Source organism: Pteropus vampyrus, unplaced genomic scaffold (assembly GCF_000151845.1).
Source record: "Pteropus vampyrus isolate Shadow unplaced genomic scaffold, Pvam_2.0 Scaffold1, whole genome shotgun sequence".
Taxonomy (NCBI): domain Eukaryota; kingdom Metazoa; phylum Chordata; class Mammalia; order Chiroptera; family Pteropodidae; genus Pteropus; species Pteropus vampyrus.
Genome location: NW_011888782.1, coordinates 20687169 through 20699188, shown reverse-complemented (window position 1 = coordinate 20699188; position 12020 = coordinate 20687169). Strand labels below are relative to the sequence as shown.

General features: G+C 42.6%; 1 protein-coding gene across 1 annotated transcript in view; it reads right to left on the bottom strand.

Annotated features, from left to right (window-relative positions):
* DLEC1 (deleted in lung and esophageal cancer 1) overlaps positions 1 to 11020 on the bottom strand; it is a 57295-nt gene extending 46275 nt beyond the window's left edge. Inside the window, exons 1-3 of the mRNA XM_023537654.1 lie at positions 7969 to 11020; positions 6645 to 6795; positions 12 to 122 (exon numbers count right to left, since the gene is read on the bottom strand). Of these exons, the coding sequence (XP_023393422.1) occupies positions 12 to 122; positions 6645 to 6795; positions 7969 to 8367 (661 nt within the window). The 5' untranslated portion in view covers positions 8368 to 11020. The remainder of the gene's footprint in view (positions 1 to 11; positions 123 to 6644; positions 6796 to 7968) is intronic.
* Between the last annotated feature and the right edge of the window lie 1000 nt (positions 11021 to 12020).

Sequence of the window (12020 nt, the reverse complement as noted above, 5' to 3'; positions counted from 1 at the left end):
AGAAGCATTACCTTTAGGGGCAGAGCAAAATGGCACCTTATGGCTGTAGTAATCATCCGGGCAGATCAAATGATGTTTCTGTAGCAACTCATTGTCCACACATGATCTGAAGATGGTCTTTACTATATAGAAGGGAATGAGGACAAAGGTGTTTTGAACCAGACTGATATTGAAGAACCCACACCCATCTTTCTTCATCCTTGAGCCGAAACCATCTACCAAAATTCTTTCTCAGAACCCTGTGGTGATTTTGAGATTTAAGAAACTAATCAGCAAATGTTTACCAGCCACTTAAAAAAGCCCAATCTTTGGGCATGGCTGCATTGTGATCTTATTTGAGCTAAAATAGTGTTACTTACAGAGAGGTCTACAACAAAATAGAATTAAGAGAAACATGGGAGATGAATAAATGGCCACAATTCTTCACCCATCTCTGTATCCGTACCCTTTGCCATCTGACTTTGCAGTTCCTGGTACTAGAAACAGAGTGTACATTTTCACCTTTGCTTTGGTGAAAATGTGATGTGCTTTGGCCAATGAGATGTGCTTTGGCCAATGAGATGTTGGCAGTGGGCTTGAAATGTGCTTGTGCAGTAGTTTTTCCTCTTGTTCCTTTGACATCATCATAAGAGCTTTCTTGACCCTGAGAAGAGTTCTAGCCCCTTCACCTGGTACCTCAGCATGAATCCACACGAACAGACCTGAGCCCAACCTACAGCGAGGAGCCACATTCGGCTGGACCCAGATCTTGAAGCTGGCCAGCCAAACCCAGATAGCTCATCCCATCTCCAACTGACCAACAGATACGTGAGAGAGGAAATCTCATTTAATAGAGTGTGAAGTCAGTAATTAATATTTATGGTTGATGAGCCAAGAAATAGTAGTAAAAACATATTTTTTAGAGGTTTCCAGAAGAATTAAAGCTAGAAATGACCACCTTTACCAAGTGGAGTGAGGTTGGAAGAGGTGAAGTGGAGGCTTTTTTTTTTTTTTTCAATAGACTTTACACTTTGAGCAGTTTTAGGTTCTCAGGAAAACTGAGCAGAAGACACAGAGATTTCCCATATACTCCGTACCCCCACACAAGCACAGCCTCCCCCACCATCAAAGTCCCCCACCAGAGTGGTACATTTGTTACAAATGATAACTTACACTGACACATCATTAGCACCCAACGTCCAGAGTTTACAAGTCACCCTTTGTGTTATACATTCTATGGGTATGGACAAATATATGATGATATATATGGGTGAAGGCTCTTGATATTTCATTAGAAGATTTTCTAAACTATTTGATTTTCTTAAACCATGTATATTAATACACTGATAAAATTCAAGAATAAATAGAATGAAGGGGAAATTTGGAAGTTGTCAAACTTTGTTGCTTGCTCCATTAACCAACATGGTGACTTAAAATGGTCTTTCCCTTTGGAGGGTCCTATAACCAAGTGTATAGGTGAGACAAGTGAAGAATACATGTTTCTCCCATTAAATATGTTAATTTAGGAATTTTGAGATTTGGTCTAGTTATTGTAATAGTCAAGGTTTGATCAGGAAAACAGAAATTATTACATGTGTATCATATATAAAGGGTTTGAATGTCAGGGATTCTGGAGTGTCAGGGAAGCCATCATTGACAACTTTAGCCAGCAGCACTGAGGCAAGGGGTTCTTAAGAAGTTATCTGGAAGCCGCTGTGAAATTCATAGCTGCTCAGTCATCTGCCTGCTACTGCTTCTTGAAAACAGCATCTTCCCCTTCCAAAACTCAGCAAGGGCCTCTCATCAGTGACCTATTCTGGAACCATCTGGGAAATGCACTCCCTGGCCTCTCCTTTGCAATATGGAGACCTTGGCAGGGAGTGGCAGCAATGCCGAGGTGACACAATCTAGCCCAGTTCTTGAGGACTTCGATGATGGCCGATTTGAAATATTAAAAGATAAAACTTTCATAAAAAGGGCTAAGGCCATGTGGGAAGAAGATGTACCCTCTCCCTTCCGATGCCAGTCCTCTCTGTCCAGTCCTCCCCCAGGGTGCGGGTGGTTAGGTGTTATGTCTGCAGAAGCAGGGGCCAGTTTATCAGAGCTTTGGAAAGTCTCTCTCCATGTCAGGCTTGGACTATGTACCAGATGAGCCTTGAAAAACTCTGCACTAGCCTTGTGACCATCCTCCCCCGCGCCCCCCTGGGAAGGGGGTGCTTCCTGCACTGCCCCTATGCTCCTGAGCATGGCTCTGCAAAAAAGGTTGGCTCTTCCAGTACCCAAAAGATAATGTGGAAAATTTATCAGCTAGGGGAGATAATGAAAAGCACAAGATGTTTTGCAGAATTCTGATCTTTCTCCCTCTGAGAGACATTTACATATGTTTCTCACCTTGTGACATTTGTACTAGCAAACAAAGAAAGGCTGCCTCTGGGCTTTAAGAAAAGTTTGACGGGAAGGTCCTCACCATCAATCATCTAAGTTATGAAAGAGATTCTTGGGTCACGTTGGCCCACACTAAAAGGAAGGGACAAGAGGAGCGTCTAGGGAACTAAATTAACATCTCTACTGCTGCTACTTTTAAAATAAAAGAGAGAAACATTAACAGCAGAAGGCTGAGAAACCAGGGCAGACAATGTCCTATTATAGCTTAATATTATCTTGAGTAAAAAAAAAAAAAATGAAATAAAGGTCATTGAGAACTTCTGACTGGTGTTTGTTTCCAGTTCCCAATGTTTTCTTTCACTACAATAAACAAACAAACAAACAAAACACTTAACTGATTATTTAATCTCCCCTGATCTCTAGTGAAAAGAATCCTTCCAAAGACAGAGAGAGTATCTTACTCTCAGGGCTCAGAGGATATCAGGCAATTAATAAAACCTCCTAAGAATCTGCTACTAAAAATCTCTACCTAAGTCCATAGGTGAGGGAGAGATTCTGGCAGCTACATGACTGTACTGTGGAGCTGAGGAAAACAGGAGGTGATATGGAATCTGTGCTGAGTGTCTACTATCTAATGGGACCTGAGCCTCAGAGGTGGCAGGCCTGACAGAGGATAGGGCCTCAGGCTCACAGCCACAGCCTAAGGGAGTCATCTAACCTCCTGTGACACTACCTGGTCAATCATCCTTCCTCCTCCTCCTGATAGAAGAAAGAGATAGGCTCTGACTGCAGACACACTCAAGTTCAAATCTATGTCCTAGCCCTTCTGAGTTGTGAGAATTTAGGGAAGTTATTTGATCCTCTTTCTGAGTTTAGTTCCTGCACCTAAGAATTGGAGAGAAACCTACCTTATAGAATCATTGGGAGGATTCAGTGAAATAACCTACACAAAGCATCTTACACAGCATCTGGTCCCTAGCAGGACCCCAAAAGTGTAATGCCTTTCTAAGCCACTATATTCTCCACTTCTCCCTCTTTCTAGACCACAGATATGTCAGGTCTCCCCAACCTAAAAATGTTGTCCCTTCTGCCTACAGCACTAGAAAATGATGATTTTTCAGGGAAGCAGGAGGATACATCAAAGCCTTTGGGGAAAATAAAAGGAACCAGGGCTTCTTGGAGAAATGGCTGATTCCAAATCCAGGGCAATAACTATATGAGATGAGCCTGGAACATCTGACCATCACAGAAAGTATGGATGTTATCAAAGAAAACTATTGTTGTATCAAAAGAGTTAGGAGTCAACTTGAAAAGGCTTGACTGGCCAAAAATGGGACAACTGAAGCCTCAATAAGAATAAATATAATTGTAGTTATGAAATCCATGAGTTCATAATGATACTAAAAACAAACTAAATAAACTTCATTAGTCATGTTTGAAAGATGCTAGGGGAACCAACTCATTATTTTAAAAGCTAGCAAATAAGGAGAAAAATTAATCCTACCCATATCTTGGATTCATCAAAGTAGTTGCTGAAAAATTTCTCTTTATAGAAGTATGCCAGTACCCCTAGCATTTCATTATAATTTACAACCCCAATGAAACAATAGATCTAGGCAAAGACTGCCGGCATCATGAAAAGAGAGACATCAGATACCATGCACCATTTCAGAAGGAAACACACAGCACCATCTATAAAGTGGTCTTGCCCCTTCCACTCTCCTCCCCAAAACTGAACCTGAACCTCGTGAAGTCTCTAGAACTAATTAGTGAATTGCAGGAAATACGGGGATCATAAGAACAGCTTAACCACCACCACAGTGTTGAAATTTGCAAAACCAGACTATGGACAAGTCTGAAGAAAAAATAACCCAATTATTTTATCAAATAAATTGATTATAGAAAGTATCACCAAAGAGGTGGATGATTGAGAAAAGTTTTCGGTGATTGCTCGTGTGGTGATGGAGCTTTGATGAGGAAAAAGATATTGGTAAAATCTGAGAACGCCTTTCCACGAAATACTAACCAATTATAATTTGGAGAATTTAATGTGGAAAAATCCAAACACACACCAATCTGGCCAGGTGATCAAGGTTAACATCAGCTGTGCCTCCTGGTATGCCTTAGTGGGGAGAGCACAGCATAATTTATGTGGTGTTGCTGCCAAGAATGAGTCTGAGTGTGGTCATGAGGAAACATTAGAACCCTACAGAATGAAAGGCCTGTCAAGAACTGTCGAGAGAGGATTCTGAGATGAGTGAGAAGCACCAGAAATCTGCCTCTCCACCTAGACAACAACTGTACTAGCAGAACCAGACTAATGTAACGATTTTGGAACTATGGAGTCTGTTGAAGGCTTGTAACTTCCAGGGAAAGACATGAACAGAAAATCGTGGTTAATGTCTGTTCCTAAAAGAGTAGCAGTTATGCATCCCTCATCTCCAATTCCATAGTAGGCATTTGTGAACATGTTTCTAGGGTAACCTGCACACAGTTTGTGGGAACCTAGGTGAACAACAACAACAAAAAAACCCTATCTTCCAAAAATCTCGGATCTGTGCTCTTGATTGCTGATAATTGCTTCTGATCACAGAGTAGACAAAAAAAGCAGTAGCTGCTGCTGTTGCACCTGTCCTCATTGTTACAAACCCTTCTTCTTCCAGCTGAAGTGACTTCCAGGGAATGTAAAAGACCAGCACCTTTGTCCCATCCCTTCATCTTTCTTTTTCCCCTTATAGAGTGAGATATTAAAGACTAGTATATTCAAAAACAATTGACTATATGAGAAAAATTAGAATATAACAGCACATGCCCAAGGAAAGGCTCAGAAAAGACCTAAGACGACCTTAAGTTTATACCTGTGCTGACCATCAGCACAGACAGCCTACAATAATTAAAAAAATAAACAAAAACAAAAAACAGCAAACTCTGGGGAAGGAGAATCTGATTTCCAGAGTTACCACAGTATTAGATTCAATAGCCCAGTTTTCATTAAAAAAAAAAAAAAATCACGATACATATTAAAAAAAAACAGAAAAGCATGGCCCATTTCCAATCAAAAGACGGATAGGCAGAATGATAAAAAAAAAACCACATGATCCACTATGTACAATCTACAGATACACTTTAGATCCAAGGACACAAACAGATTGAAAGCAAAAAGATGAAAAAAAGATACTCCATGCAAATAATAATCGGAGGAAAGCAGGAGTGGCTACTCTAATAAACAACAACAACAACAAAAAATACTTTATAGCAAAAAAAGTTTACAAGAGGCAAAGGAGAACATTATATATTAATAAAAGTTTTGATACAGCAACAAGATACAACAATTATAAACATTTACACACCTAATGACATCAAAATAATAAAGCAAAAATTGACAGAACTAAAGGGAGAAATAGACAGTTCTTCAATAATAGTTGGAGATTTCACAATACCCCAGTTATGATAATAGATAGAACAAGACAAAAAGAAAAGTAAGGAAACAGGACTTAACATGATAGTTTGTGTTTTTTTTGGAGTGGAATCTTTAGTGTTTTCTACATATGAGATCGTATCATCTGCAAATAGAGATAATTTACTTCTTCCTTTACAATTTGGATGCTTTCTTTTTCTTGCCTAATTGCTCTGATTAGTTTCCACTACTGTGTTGAATAGAAATGGTGAAAGCAGGCATCCTTGTCTTCTTGTTCCTGATCTTAGAGGAAAAGCTTTCAGTCTTTCAACACTGAGTTTGACGTTTGCTGTGGGTTTTTCATCTATGACTTTCATCATGTTGAGGTAGTTTCCCTCTATTCCTAGTTTTTTGAGTGTTTTATCATGAAAGAGTGCTGAATTCTGTCTAATTTTTTCTGTGTCATTTGAGATGATCATGTGATTTCCCCTCCTTCATTCTGTTAATGTGGTGGATTAACACTGATTAATTTTCCTATGTCAAACTCTCCTCGCATTCCAGGAATAGAAAGTCTCCTGGACCAGAGAGGAGAAAGAGCCACTGTGGGCCAGCTGGTGACATGTGAATGGGATCTGTGAATTGGAGGTTAATGTTGCGCCAATGCTGATTTCTTGGTTTTAGGGTTGTATGTTGGTTATGTAGGAGTGACCCTGTTAGGGAAACATGCACTCTGAAGTGTTTTGTGGTAATGAAACATGCCATCTGTAACTTGCTCTACAAATATTCAGATAAACACTAGAGAGTGAGCAATGGAGCAAATGCAGTAATATATTCACAGCTGGGGAATCAGAGTGAAGGGCGCGGGGGTGTTCTTTATACACACCTGGAGGCATCTTGAGGATGGGCTGTAGGACTTGTACTCTGGCCTGGTGTATGGACCGCTCCTTCTCAGCATAGGCCCGTGCACTGGCCTGAATAATATGTCTCTCCAACATTTCAAACTCGTCCAGCCGCTGCTTATAAAGCTCCCGAATCTGGCAGGTGGATAATCAAATGCACGGAAATATGGTGAGATCACATGGTTTTACTCCACCTCGCCTCTGCATCAGGGCTTCCGTGAAACATAGAGCAGTCACAGAACTATAGAGACCATCTGGTCCAACCTGACACATGTAAAAATTGAGGGCCACCCCCAGAAGAAAATGGCCTAAAGGTTTCATAGGAAAGTCAGCAACAGAGGCAAACTGGAAATCCTGTCTCCAGATTTCACAGTAAAGAGAGCTGCCATCCAAACTCTGAAATACCAAATACAAGTTAGCACACCGCTGTAGTAGAAAAAGGGGTGTGCTGCCCAGATCCCCCTTCAAAGAAGGGCTTGATACCGAGCTGCTGGGAGCATAGAGCACACAGCCTCCAGCTGTCAGCCCTTCAGTTTATCTACCTCAGCTGCTTGAAAGTGCTCAGCTGAGCCTCCATAACCGTACTTGGACCCAGCAGAGAGGACTCAAGCCAGATGCTTTCCTCCTTCTACAGATGAGGAAGCAGAGCTGTGTTCCAGAAACGGGGCATGCCTCCTAAAATCTGTGCATGAATGCCTGTTAAAATTGTGGCTTGTGTTACAAAAGCAGGCATCCCAAAGGTAGGGGGGGACTTTTAATTTTAACTCCAAGGAACTGCAACTATTCAGCTGTCTGCCCCAATTCTTTTTATGTATATAGGCAGTACAGGCATAACTCCTTTTATTGCACTTCATTTCATAGCGCTTCCCAGGTGTTGCATTTTTTATAAATTGGAGGCAAGACTCTCCGTCAGCAAAAAGATTACCTCTAGCTTTATTGCATACTCCCTTTATTATGGTGGTCTGGAACCAAACCTGCAAAATCTCCGAAGTATGTCTGTATGTCTGTGTATGTGTGTAAAGAAAAAAAAAAGTAAATGTTACAGATACATGCCTTACGTGTGCAGCATATGTGTACTTGTATGAGTGTGTGTATAAAGTATCCTTCCACCAGAATGTCGGATAGGGACTTGGCTCTTTCCCAGCTGCATCTCCAGTGCAGGGAACAGTGCCCGGCACCCAGCAGGTGCTGACACTTGTCCAGCCTTTCCCGGGGGCGCGCCCTGGATCCCACGCACGGTCTCCCTCACGGTCCGCAGGCGCGACTCCCCGGGTGAACACAGAGCGCGGGGGCGTGGGGCCGTGTTACCTGCTGCAGCTCATCCACGAACTCCTCGTGGCGCGCATTCTCGCTGCCGCGGGCCTTGATCAAACTCGCGCTCACCTCCTCGCCGATCACTTCAGCCGTGTACAAATTACGGAAGACGCCGGTGAGCAAATGCGAGATGTCTTGGGTGCGCAGCGAGGTGGGGCGCAGACGCAGCAGTTGCGGCTCGGGGGATGGCGAGGGCGCAAGCGGGGAGAGACGGCGGGGCCAAGTCCTGAAGCTGTGGTGGACGTCATCGGGATAGGCGAGGGAAGACAGCCAGGTGGACTGGCTAGGGCTGCGGATCCGGGTCAAACGCGAGGATGGAGTCCACGTTGCCCCAGCGAATGCGTAGGACCCAGACTGGGCCGACCATCGGTCCCTGGCTTGTCCAGTCTCCATGGCAACTAAAAGGCCGCTAACTCCCCACCGCACTTCCGCTTCCGGTCCCGCCTTTCCCCTTGTGCCTCCCAGTTGGGCGGCTTGGTTGGTGTCGTCATCGTCATAAATATGCCTATCATCAGTATCACCTGTATTCAGGTGAGCTTAGCGTAAGGCACCAATAGAAGATAACTGCAATTTAGTGGGTGAAGACCAAGTGGAGATAAATGTTTGTGGTCATGGAACCACAAAGGAAAGGAACTTAATCGGGCTCTAGATTGAACATGAGCAGCGGCTTTGGGGAAGAAGAGAAGACCAAGCAGAGATTTAAAAGAATGAGTAGATTCACCATTAGTCATCGAGGAAGTGGAAATTAAGACCACAGTTTGAAAGCACTACACAGTAGAATGTGAAATCAATAAATAAATCAACAAATAAATCAGCAAATCAATAAAAACAAATTAGTCAACCAACCAACCAAGTGCTGCTGAGATTTGGAGCGAATCGAGTTCTCATATATTGCATGGGAATACAAACTAGTATTGCAGCTCTGGAAAACACATTGGCAGTTGCTTATAAAGTTACACATACAATAGTCCCACTCCTAGGTATTCTCCCAAACAAAACCCAGTACGCAAATGTTTAAGGCGGCTTTACTCATGATCTCCAAACCTGGGAAAAAACCAAATGTCCTATCCGCTGGTAATAGGATAAATAAATTATGGTACATCTATACAACGGAATACTCTCAATAAAGAGGAAATAGACCATTGATACAATAGCATAGATATATTATCAAATGCATTATGCTAGGTAAAAGCAACTATCTTCAACAGGCTATATACATACTAAATGATTCCATTTTTCAGACAATTGGGAAAATGCAAAACGAAAAAAATCAGTGGTTGCCAGGAGCTGGTGATAGGAGCTAGTGATGGCTCCAAAAGAGCATGAAGAAATTTCTTGAGGTGATGGAACTGTTCTATATCTTGATTGTAGTGGTTACAAAACTGTATGAATTTGTCAAACTTCGTGGGATTGTACACTATAAAGGGTGAATTTTATTGTATATAAATTATACTTCAATTTTTTTAATTAAAAAAAATGAGTAGCAGTAAGCCAGGCAAGAACGATAAAGGGCACTTGATGCAGAAAGACCCCACTGTGCAAAAGCTGGTAGAGAGCATTGTATATAGGAAGAAACGAAAGAAGTTCAAGAGTGGGATTGATTGGAGATCTGAAAGGTAGAATTGACGAGACTTGATGGATGATGGGAGTGAGAGTGAAGAGGGGTCAAGGATGACTCTCAAATATCCTGAGTGTGCAAGCAGGTGGGTACTTCTGTCATCCGCTGAGATGTTCGGGAAGAGGATGGCACTTGTCCAGGGCAGCAGTTTGACATCACATTGACTGCCATCATTGGCACAGTGTGGCTTCTGCTCATAGGCGATACAACTAGCTACTTTTTACTCCTGGAGTGAGTCTGTCTACCTTACAGCTTGAAAACCACTTCCTGAGATGAGCCTGAGGAGGCTTGCCCACAGACCTGGCCCACTTCCGCTTCTCTTGGTTAGGCCTAGCTCCTTCAGTTGTCCTTTCCAGTACTTTTCCTGTCCTCAGAGCCGGCAAGGCAGGGCCCCTGCCCTGGACTGTGTCCTTGAAAGGACTTTGCTCTTGCTCTCCTCTAGAGGCACCCTTCTCTACAGAGAGAGGAAGCCACGAGGCCAAAGTAACATGGCCCATGCCTGCCATCCAAGTACCTGCAACGCCAAAATTATTTGCCCAAACACCCTAAGCTATTGACAAGGCCTGTGCAGGCTTCTTGTTTAAGGCCTTCCTTCCTTCCATTGCTTGGCTGGTATGTGCACTAAGGGGTAGCTTTTGTGGGAGGTGGAGGGAGCTTGGGCAAGTGGGCTGGTTTGTCAATTGTTACACAAATGCAAGGTCCCCAATAGTGCAGAAGGAACGATAGGTGGGAAGAGAAGTGGAACAGTCTGGGGGACCTCCATTGCTCTAATATTAGGAGTGCGCCTGCCCGGACCAGGTGGTCTTGTTAGTTAGAAGCAGTTCCACTTGTGGAGGCTCCTTGGCCCCCTTCCCTGTTGCAGACGACAGGACAATGGATTCTTGCTATTACATTTGGCCTCTCCATCTTGCCTCCAAACAGCCTCAGAGTCGGTCACAGGGAGTCTGACCCAGCCTGGGAGAGGTCTCCCCTTTTTCTGACCCCACCAACCCTCTGGCTGCAGTTTCCTCTGCTCTGTATAGGCCAAGATCTCCGGCGACCCTCCAGTAGCAACAGCCACGACTCTGTCCTCATCTTCCTGCACCTTTCAGCAGTATCTGCTGCTGCCCATTCCCTCTGAATGACATACTCTCCTCTCTGGCTTTCCCCTTTCCTCTGTGCTTCCCCCATCTCCACCCTTATCTCTCTCTCCCACTGGTATCTCTCTGCCTAATGATCTGGGTTCATCCCTGATTCCACTGTGCCCAGCATTCAATTTGTTTGCCTTCTGACTAACCAAATCAGTGAATAGTTCAAACTCTGAACCAGTAACAAAGGGTTAGGGCCACCTTTGAACTACTTGCCAGCCCCTTTCCCTATGAGGAATTTGTCAGCACAAAGCACATTTCTTGAGTTGCCTTCTTCATTTTAAAACCTGTTCTGCTGACCAGAATTTTTGTTTGTTTATCTCTAAAATCTTTTTACTTTCAAGTTTCAAAAGTTATACATCATCATGGTAAAAAAAAAAAAAATCAAATAGTACATAAAGAATAAAACGTGTCATCCTCTCAATTCCTTTCCTTATATTATTTCTGTATCCTTCAGCTATTTTATGCCTGTACAAACACCAATATCTACAGCTTTTAAAATTTTTTTTTGAAAAGCACAAATGACATATTATGTTATATATTATATGTATTATATATATTGTCCAGCCATTTGCTTTTTTTTCCCATTTATGTTCTATAGTAACTCATAAAGGACTGTTTTTATTCATCTGTTTTTTAAAACAGATGCAAGAGAACCCACTGTATGGAAATATCTTGGGTTATTTAACCAGGTCCCTGCTAATGAACTTTACCTTGTACAGGATTTCTGTGTATAATATACAGATAATATCATAGAATTAGATAATATAATATCCTGGAATTAGAATTGCTTGGCCAAAGTGTATGTACATTTAAATATTTGAATTATTACCAAATCACCCTCCAGAAAGATTATCCCAGAGCGGACTTCCATAGCATTATGGACATTTTAAACATCTTTTGAACCATAACCTGAATGTTATCCCCAGCCCACATCTCCCTCTAAAATTCCAGACTTGTACATCCATCTCGAACTTAACGTCTCACCTTAGTTGTTTGAAGGCACCTTCCTCCTTTCAGTTATTGGAAACTCCCTCCTTCCAGCAGCCCAGGACAAAAGCTCGAAATCACCTTTGAGTCCTCTCACAGCCCCACCAGGAAATCCTGTTGGCTCCACTGTCAAAATGTATCTGGAATCCTACCAATTCTCATGACCTCAACTCCGCCACTGAGGTCTGAGCCACCATCCACTCTCACCTGAATTAATGCAAGTGCCTCCCCACTGGGCTCTCTGCTCCAGCCTTATCCCTCCATGATACTTCTCCTTCCAGAAGCCAAAGTGATTATTTTCAAACATAAGT